The 10,173-nt window shown below is 50.1% G+C and overlaps 1 protein-coding gene across 1 annotated transcript; it reads right to left on the reverse strand.

Moving 5' to 3' along the window:
* Positions 1-337: 337 nt before the first annotated feature.
* Positions 338-4,570, reverse strand: TMEM91 (transmembrane protein 91). The gene is made up of 4 exons (XM_059999852.1): positions 4,351-4,570; positions 3,236-3,474; positions 1,232-1,381; positions 338-693 (listed from the first exon to the last, which is right to left on the reverse strand). Exons 2-4 carry the CDS (start codon positions 3,443-3,445, stop codon positions 535-537), a joined length of 519 nt encoding a protein of 172 aa, XP_059855835.1. The 5' UTR covers positions 3,446-3,474; positions 4,351-4,570; the 3' UTR covers positions 338-534.
* Between the last annotated feature and the right edge of the window lie 5,603 nt (positions 4,571-10,173).

The following is a 10,173-nucleotide window of genomic DNA, read 5'->3' on the forward strand; positions in this document are numbered from 1 at the left end:
TTTACACTGTATGACTCATTTAGTCTTCAGAACTGCTCCAGGTGTGGGAGAAATTAGTCCCATTTTGCAGATGAGGAAAAGTGAGGCTCAGAAGGTACGTGGGCAGAGGTTACACAGTGAACTTGGAGGAGGAAGGCCTTGGAACCTGGCTTTCTCTAATTCTCTACCTATCACCCACGTTGTGAAGAGAATATTCTGCAATTTGGAAGCCCGCCGAGCTTCCTCGGATTCCCTCTTCACTGGCTCTGAGGTGTCCGGAAGCACCCCGGGGGGCACCCTGTCACTCCGGCCCGTCCCTTCCGCCTTCCCACACAGACTGACACAGGTTTGGCGGCAGGAGTGTCTGGTGTTTAATCGCTGTTTGCGGCCTCCAGGAAGGGGGGTGCGGGGGAGGGGGAGAACCGACTCACTCCCCGTTTTTGGACGTTGCTGCCGCCGCAGCCGCCGCCGCCTCATCCACCTGGATTCTCCACTCCGACCGCGGACGCGCTGGGCGGCCGGCCCCTGGGTTCACAGTGGGGACCGCAGGGGCAGCTAGGGCGGGTCCCGGGAGGCGAGGTAGGCGGCCAGGGTAACCAGGGCGGCCGCGTACGTGCACACGCCCAGCCCGACGGCCAGGACCCCCAGCAGGAAGGCGCGGCGGGAGGCGGCCCCTGCCCCCTGGACGTCCCCCTTGGCCCAAGCCTTGTTGGTCTGTGGAGGCGTTGGGCAGCGGTGACTCAGGTATCCCCTCATCCCACCCTGCTTCCCGCAGCCCGACCCCTCCCCCACCCAACACACCCACGTATTCATTCATATGTTCCAAAAACATAGGGAGCAGCTACTGTGGTCAGGCACAGTTGGGCACTGGGGATACTGGGTGATTAATGAAAAGATGCATATATTACTATATGCCACAGTTCTAACTCGCTGAGCCTCACAATGACCCTGAGGCAGGAATTATTCGTTCCCATTTTACAGACGAGGAAAATGAGGCACCAGGAGTTTAAGTGGCTTGCCCACAACCTTACCAGAGGGTGGCAGGCCTAGGATTGGAGCTCAGGTTCTTAACCACCACTCTGGGCTGCCCTCTGTGAAAAATGCCTCATTTTACCCCTGAATGTTTCTATGTAAATCCTTTCTCCATCACTTCCCCCCCCCCCCCAAGCAGGCCTCCTCTTTTTTTCTTTTCTTTCGAATGCATTTTTCTCTTCTCTATCCAACCCCCTCCCAGCTCCACCCACAGACTGACCTTCTGGGCCAGGCAGAAGGCGGCAATGCCCACGGGCCAGAAACAGCACAGCATGGAGAAGAGAGCCAAGCCAAGGTGGTCGTGGGGTAGGAGTGGGGAGAGAAGGCCGCCCCCATCCCAGTCCGAGTCACTGTCACTGGATGACACATCCTATGGGCAGGAGACAGCCTAAGTGGTCATCTCCACCCATCCTCCTTGCCCCACTGCTCCACTCCCCGTGCCCCCAAAGACACCAAGAGAGAAAAATGTTCCAAGAGGTAGGCCCTTCACTTGCCCACATCCTGGATCCCTCTGACGGGAAGCTCTGGACCCTGTCTCCAGAGAAAAGCCTCACCCACACTCAAAAGCTCTGAGTTCAGTTTCAAGCTCACAGGTCCACTCATGGATACTACAGCCGCTTATAAGCTCTGAGTTAAAAAACGCTGAAGTGGAGACAGAAACCAATGGTGACTGGAACCTGCAAAAAGATGGCGATTAGGGGAGCCAGCTCTGGTGGCCTAAATTACTAGGACAAACCTGCCTGCTGAAACTACAGGTTCTAGGTTAAAAATATATATTTTTAAATCTTGCATCAAATAGCTCACAAGACTTTAAGGAGTTACTGTAAAGCCAAAACTGAAGTGAAAATCAAGGTTAATTTGTTAACAGAGAGGTCAAATGAACAGAGAAGGCCCCTTCCGCCCTGCAGGCATTTACCAATCCCATTTACCAATCCCTGAATGAAAAATTAACCTTTCGTTCAGACCTTGAACTAGATTAAAAATGATCTTTCACTGGTAGTACCCCCAGACAGCTGACAAAAGCAAACCAAATCCTCTCCTGAGGAAGGTACTTTCATTCTAGGCCTCAAAACAATTTTTCAAATACAGTGACCAGCGTGCAAAGATAACCAGGCAGACAGGAACCATGGAGGAGAGCTAGGTAATAAGGCCCTCGAGGTCTTCAACTAATGGGATTCTTTGACACAAACCATGTCAAAGTGAAGCTTACTGCCACAGTGGGGCAGACCGTGTTTCCCAAGATGGCCACACCCATCTCTCCCCTCCCACATGCTCTTCTTACTGTGTGACTGATAATCTCATCAGGGGTGAGGTCTATGTCCACTTTCCTTGAGTCTGGGAAGGCTATGATTCATTTGTAATTGATAGAATGTGGTGGAAGTAATGCAACGCGACTTGCAAGCATAAGTCAGAAAAGGTGAGGCAGCTTCTGCTTTGCTGAAACACTCCTGCCGGAGGCTGGAGGCACATAAGGAGTCTTGGCTGCCCTGAAGGCGCTGTGCTGTAAGCCCAAACCAGCCCACGTGGGGAGACTCCTGCAGAAGCCCTGAGACTACATTAAGAGAGAGTTTAGTCAACCAGACCCCAGCTGCTTCAAACCCTGACTGTTCCAGCTCTAGCCACTGGCTGACCGCAACCTCATGAAAGACCCTGAGGCAGAACCACCCAAGTCCTTCCCAAGTTCCCAACCCATGGAAACCATGAGCCATGATAATGATTGTTGTTGTTTTAAGCTACTAAGCTTTGGGGTGACTTCTTATGTGGCAATAGCAACTGGAAAACCATGTTTAGCAGATAAAAGACAAGCTTGACAAAATGCACAAGGAATAAGAAATTATAAAAAATGGCATTAATTGGAAAAGAGAGAGAGAGAGAGACCAGGGCAAACAGAGGCACAGAGATGCATCGGCTTTGGAAAGAGATGGACTGATAGAGAACAGGGGGGGTCAGAAATCAGAGGGAAGACAAACAGACACAAAGGGAACAAAGATGAGAGATGAATCTGGAGAGAAAAAGGTAGAGAAGCCAGGGGGGATGGAGAACAGGAAAAACCACACCTGGAAACCCAGGAAGGCCAAACGCAGTTGCGAAGTGAGACTCCAGGCCAGCAGCTGGCAGCTGGAGTTGGCCAGCAGCCTGCCGGATGTTGGCCACAGCTGGATTCACCTCCAGCCCCCTCCCCCAGCTCCCACTAAGGAGCCTACCTTAGTGGTCCTGCTCCTACCTCAAGGTCGGGGAGCCCTGGCTCCCCCAGTACAGCACTCACAGAAGGAAGAGATGGTGGCAGGAACTGCCAACCCCTCAGTGATTCTGCAAAGGCTGTCTCTCGAAAGGGAGGCCCTGGCTCAGGCTCGCCAGGCTTCTGGACAGGGGGCTCACCGCCTACACCCACCAGCAGAGGCTCTTGGACATCTGGAAGACTGGGGTTGTCCATGGCTCGGGAGAGGCTCCCAGAGGAGCTTCCTGGGAGTTGGGGAAAGAAAAAGACAAGTTGTAAAAGTCTCACTTTTATCTTTCCCCTGACTCCTAGCTTTGGAGGGACTCCAGGCAGAGACTAGGTAGCTGAACCATCCTCAGACCCATTTTACAGATAGTAAAACCGAGGCCCAGAGAGTAACAGAGGTTGGTCCAAGTTGTGAAGAGAACTCAGCACTCTGGACATTCAGTTCCAGGCTTCTCTCTCCTCAGGCAAAAAGCACACACCTGTTGCACATTTATTCCAAACCATGCCTTACACACTTACTTGGCCCATGAACTACACACCCATCCTGGGTTGACACTCTCATCCCTCTCCCCCACACCCAACCCCAATGATGCTTAGTTCACACACCGCCTGTGCCCCCAAGCCTGCACACTCTCAATACCTGCCACACATACCCATCCAGGCAAGCCCAGTCCCCACCTCCACCTGTGCACATTCACATCCCAAGGGACTGTTTGCATACTTGCCCCAAACAACACGAGCTCCCAACGGTCTTACTCACTCACCCTAAATAACTCCTTGCACATTCATCCTAATCCCCCCAGCATCAGATTCTCCCCAGAGGCACATATATGTACAGGCTTCCCACACATGCAGCCTGGACACTCTCCCCCGTCCGCATCACTTCCCTTGCACATCTGCCCAAACACCTGGGGCCACACACCCCTCTCTTTCTCCACCCACATCCATGGCCCACACTCACCCGCTCCGCTGACACCTCCTGTTTTACCACAATCCATCTTTGCACACTTCCCCCATAACACCACCAACCCACCACACGACTCAACCACGGAGACTATTCTCGCCCTCACAGTCCCCCTGCGGGGGTCCCCAAGTCTCCCGCCCTCAGTCCAAACCTGGCTTGAGCCGATTTCCTGGCCAAGGTTTTGCCTCCCTGTCCCCAGCGCCAGGACCCGGGAGAAGAGCGGTGCCCCGCAAGCTGCGCCTCTCACAGCCCACGGCTATAGGCCGGGACCTCCTGGGCTCTCCGCACCGACACCCTCCCCGATCCTGCCGCTCAGGGTGGGGGAACTCAGTGAGTCCCGCGCTCCTAGGGGTCTGGGCCTCGGGGTACGGGGTCTGAGAGCTCCGCTGCGCGCCCCTCTCAGCGCCCCGGGCCCGCGGCGCGCAGGGGCGGGGCGGTGGGCTCGCGGGCTCCGCCCTCAGAGGAGGCCGCGGTGGGCGGGGGTGGGGTGGGTAATGGGGCCTTGAAGGCCGACGTCAGCGCCCGGCGCTGGTCCTTGCCATCCCGGGTGCGGAGGAGCAGGCGGAGGTCTCCGAGGTCAGCGGGCCCTGACATCCCGAACCCAGACCCAAACGCTGCAGGACGGAGGACGGGGCGCCCCGATTCTCCAGAGCCTTCCTGGCTTGGCCCTGCTTCCACCCCACTGCCCTCCCCCGTCCCCAACAGTAAAAACAGCAACCCCGGCTAACTGTGGGCACGGTTCTTAGTGCTTTACATGTACACGTACACATTTATTCCCGAGAACGACCTAAGAGGCACTATCATTGATTGTCTTGTCGTGCCCAGGACGAAACGGGCACAGAGAGTTAGAACTTGCCTAAAAGCGTGCCGCCGGGTCACTGAGTGCAGCCTACGCCCAGCGCGGGGGTTAGATAACCTAAGTTCATCAACGCACGGACTCCTCTCAGTAGCTCTATTTCTATCCCTATTAGGCAGTTAAGGAAACTGAGGCTCAGAGATGTGTGCTCACTTGGCCAAGGTAAACGACTGGTACTAGGACCGACCCGCAGATTGTAACCCAGGGCTGTATTTCTTGCCGGCCCCAGTGGAGGGGAGAAAGCAGAGGCAGAAGGTGCAACGGGGGCTTCCAGGGAAAGGGGCGGTGCTGGGAGTGGGCCCGGGATGGCGTGCTGCTTAGCAGGTGGTACAGGTGGTGGTTATGAGTCAGTGTTTGGACCCACACAGACCTGAGTTCCTTTACAGGCTCTTCAAAGCACTCGCTGTGTGACCTCTGGAAAATGGCATCACCTCTCTGAACCCCAATTTCTTCATCTGTGAAATAGCGTAAATACCCCCTGCCTCTTAGCTGTGATAACATATATAAAGCACTTAGGTGCCATAACAAATGTCCAACATTTGCCCCAAACTAGGCACTCTGAACGTGTTTGATGGTGTTTAGGAATATAATTGTTTACATCCGTCTTCATCAGTCTAATTAAGGAACTCTTCTCGCCCAGCAGTCCTCCACCTCCTTCAGGGAGGCCACCCAGCTTGCACCGGCTTCTCTTTCTCGGAAGCCCTCCATCTCACCAGTCCCAGACAGCCAAACTGGAGGATTCCCTTCCTGATGTGGGGCAGGCCAGCGTTCCCTCGCTCCAGGGCTCTGGGGCTCCGTGCCAAGAGTCCAGACGCTGAAGCTGGTACAGGCCCCACTCCTGGGGAGAACAGACGGTGTCTGGAAGTGACCTTGGCTCAGCCAGAGTTTCTGGCAGACAACAGGCAGGGAGACCCACAGGAGCATAGATGAGAAGGAGAGGGGGTAGAACTGTTTAATGGGGAGAGACACCCTTGTTACTCTGTATCTCCTTAACCTCGCTCTTATCACTATGAAACATATTACATATTTCTGCTGGTTTGAATCCTCCCACCAGTGCCAGCTCCAGCTTGGCTGGGATTTGATCTCTTTTGTTTACTGCTGTGCCTCAGGGCCTAGAACAGTGCCTGGCCCCAAGCAGGACTTTGATACATATTTGTAGGGTGAGGGCATGAATTCTCACCAGCCTCAGTTTTTTTACCAAATCCCTGAGCAATGTGGGTCCCTTCGACCCCCTAGGCCACCGTAGAGATTTATTCACTTCCAACAGATCTCTCTGGCCACCATCAGCCTCGTACAGTCTCCCCATCCCTTCCAGGATGTCACTAGAGGCCCAGGCCTCTTGGGGTTTGTGATGGTCCTGGAATATTAAACACAAAATTCCAGCCAGGATCATCAACAGAAGCCTAAACCACTGAGTGAAAGTTTGATGAGGAACAGGATATTTATTTAGTCTCAAAGTACCCTCCCACAGATTACTTATTAATTACAAAGGAAAAAAAATAGTATTAACGGACAACACCAGCAGACACCACCTAAAACCAGGTGATAGAAGTTAACATCACCAGTATCGGGACAAATGAACATCGTGTGCCTCCTGATATGCACTGAAAAGGACACAACATCATTTCTGTGGTGTTTTTCTGCCAAAAATGCATCATCCGAATTGAATCATGAGAAAACATGGGTCAAAGCCCAACTGAGGGACACTCTATAAAGTACTTGGTCTGTACACTTTAAAAATGTCAGTGTCATGAAAACCAAAACAATAACAAAAATTTAAAAGCTGGCAGCCAGTTCTAGATTAAAGGTGACTAAAGAAACATGACAGGGCTGCCCTGGTGGCGCAGTGGTTGAGAGTCGGCCTGCTGATGCAGGGGACGCGGGTTCGTGCCCCGGTCCGGGAAGATCTCACATGCCGTGGAGCGGCTGGGCCCGTGAGCCATGGCCGCTGAGCCTGCGCATCCGGAGCCTGTGCTCCGCAACGGGAGAGGCCACAACAGTGAGAGGCCCGCGTACCGGGAAAAAAAAAAAAAAAAAAAGAAACATGACAACTAAACAAAGTGTGATCCCGGATGGAAAGCAGATGGTGACAAGGTATGTTATTGGGACAATGGGAGAAATTTGAATATAAACTATAAATTAGATGATAGTTTTCTATCAATCTTAAACTGATACTTGGGGAAATGTTAAACTGGTATTATGGTTATATAGGAGAATCCCCTTGTTCTTAGGAGAATTTTACTAATATAATGTTACGAATTATATTTACGAATATAATATATTTGCATATGTGTGTATATGTGTGTGTGTGTGTGTATGTATGCAGAAAAGCAAGCAAAAGAATTGAACAAAACTTCACAGAAAGAGGAAATCCAAGGGAGAGAGGAACATTTAAAAAGTTACTCAACTAATCATTAGGGAAATGCAAATTAAAATCACAGTGCGATACCAATATACACCCACCAGAATGGCTAAATGAAAGAAGACACCACCAGGAAGTGTTGGTGAGGATATAGAGTGGGGAAACTCTCATACACTGCTGGTGGGCATCCAAATTGGTCCAACCACTAGGCAAACTGTTGGGCAGTTTCTACTATAGCTGAATGTATCCTATGACCCAGCAATTGCAGTCCAATCAGATATGAACATATGTCCACCAAAAAACAAATTCCCATCAACAGATGGATAAAGTGTAGCATCTTCACACAGAGGAAACTATATAGCAATGAGAATGAAAGAGCTACAGCCACATGCAATAGCGTGGGATGAATTTCACAAACAAAACACTAAGCAGGGATTCCCTGGTGGCGCAGTGGTTGAGAGTCCGCCTGCCGATGCAGAGGACACGGGTTCGTGCCCCGGTCCGGGAAGATCCCACATGCCGCGGAGCGGCTGGGCCATGGCCACTAAGCCTGCGCGTCCGGAGCCTGTGCTCCGCAACGGAAGAGGCCACAGCAGTGAGAGGCCCGCGTACCGCAAAAAAAAAAAAAAAAAAACACCGAGCAAAAGACAGCAGACACAAAACAATGCATATTGCGAGATTTCATTTATATAAAGTACAAAAACAGGCAAAATTAATCCATATTGTTAGAAGTCCAGTTAGTGGTTTCCTTTGGGGGCATCCTGGAACAGGCATGAAGGGCATCCTGGAGGGGCTGGTCATGTTCTTTTCATGAACTGAGTTCTGGTTACCAGGTGTGTTCAGTTTATGAAATTTAATTCAGCTGTTCACTTATGATTTGTGCACTTTTCTGTACACTTCAAAACATTTATTTTTGAAAAAGAGCGAGTTAGATCTAAAGATATGGATAACTTTCCAAGATGTATCACTGAGTGAAAAATGCAAGATGTGGGAATTCCCTGGTAGTCCAGTGGTTAGGACTCAGCACTTTCACTGCCGACGGCCTGGGTTCAATCCCTGTCAGGGAACTAAGATCCCACAAGCTGTGCAGCGCCGCCAAAAAAAAAAAAAGCAAGATGTAAAAGAATATGAACAGTCATTCTGTTAATCAGTACAGCACTTCCTCAAAAAATTAAAAACAGAATTATCATATGACTCAGCAATTCCACTTCTGGGTGTATACACAAAAGAACTGAAATCAGGGTCTTTTTTTTTAATAAATTTAATAAATTTTTAAAATAAATTTATTTATTTATTTTGGGCTGTGTTGGGTCTTCGTTGCTGTGTGTGGGCTTTCTCTAGTTGTGGTGAAGGGGGTGCTACTCTTCATTGCAGTGTGCGTGCTTCTCACTGTGGTGGCTTCTCTTGTTGCGGAGATGGGCTCTAGGCGCGCAGGCTTCAGTAGTTGTGGCATGCAGGTTCAGTAGTTGTGGCACGCGGGCTTCAGTAGTTGTGGCACGCGGGCTCTAGAATGCAGGCTCAGTAGTTGTGGTGCATGGGCTTAGTTACTCTGCGGCATGTGGGATCTTCCCAGACCAGGGATCGAACCCACGTCCCCTGCGTTGGCAGGGCGATTCTTAACCACTGTGCCACCAGGGAAGTCCTGAAAGCATGGTCTTGAAGAGACATGTGTACGCCCATGTTCATAGCAGCGTTATTCACAATAGCCAAAAGGTGGAAGCAACCCAACTGTACATCGACAGATGAATGGATAAAGCAAATGGGGTGTATATATAAAATGGGATATTATTTAGCCTTAAAAAGGAAGGAAATTCTTTGATGACCATTTTGTAGTGTATAGAAATACTGAATCATTATGTTGTGCACCTGGAACTAACATGGTGTTGTAGGTCAATCATACTCCAAAATAAATAAATAAAAATCGTCATATAATTAAAAACAACAAAAAAGGAAATTCTGACATGCACTACAGCATGGATGATCCTTGAGGACATTATGCTAAATTATTCTAAATGAAATAAGCCAGTAATAAAAGGACAAATAATGATTCTACTCAGATGGGGCACCTAGAGTAGTCAAATTCATAGAAATAGAAAGTAAATAGGTGGTTTCCAGGGGCTAGAGGAAGGGAGGGATGGGGAGTTTTTGTGTAATGGGTACAGAGTTTCAGTTTTGCAAGATGAAAGGAGTTCTAGAGATCGGTTGCACAATTATGTGAATGTACTTAGTGCCACTGAATTGTACACGTAAAGATGGTTAAAATGGTAAATTGTATGTTATGTATATTTTATCACAATTTTAAAAACTTTAAAAAGTACAGGGACTTCCCTGGTGGCGCAGTGGTTAAGAATCCGCCTGCCAATGCAGGGGACATGGGTTCCAGCCCTGGTCTGGGAAGATGCCACATGCCGCGGAACAACTAAGCCTGTGCGCCACAGCTACTGAGCCTGCGCTCTAGAGCCTGTGAGCCACAACTACTGAAGCCCGCGCGTCTAGAGCCCGTGCTCGGCAACAAGAGAAGCCACCACAATGAGAGGCCCGCGCACTGCAACTAAGAGTAGCCCCCGCTCACCGCAACTAGAGAAAGCCCGCGCGCAGCAACGGAGACCCAACACAGCCAAAAATAAATAATTAAGATCAATAAATTTTTTAAAAAAGAATAAAAAGTACATAAATATTCAGTGTGCTTCTCGTAAAAAAATGTAAAATATGCCATTTCAGTAACAACAACATAAACAATAAAAACCATCAATAAT

This window comes from Delphinus delphis, chromosome 20 (genome assembly GCF_949987515.2).
Source record: "Delphinus delphis chromosome 20, mDelDel1.2, whole genome shotgun sequence".
NCBI classification, from domain to species: Eukaryota; Metazoa; Chordata; class Mammalia; order Artiodactyla; family Delphinidae; genus Delphinus; species Delphinus delphis.

Excerpts from the sequence above, each read along its gene's own strand:
- TMEM91 (XM_059999852.1), bottom strand. The coding sequence starts at position 3,445 with ATGGACAACCCCAGTCTTCCAGATGTCCAAGAGCCTCTGCTGGTGGGT. Across the intron at positions 1,382-3,235 it reads CAGGGCTCCCCGACCTTGAG|GATGTGTCATCCAGTGACAG; the intron begins GTAGGAGCAGGA and ends TCCTGCCCATAG. Across the intron at positions 694-1,231 it reads CCTTCTGCCTGGCCCAGAAG|ACCAACAAGGCTTGGGCCAA; the intron begins GTCAGTCTGTGG and ends ACGCCTCCACAG.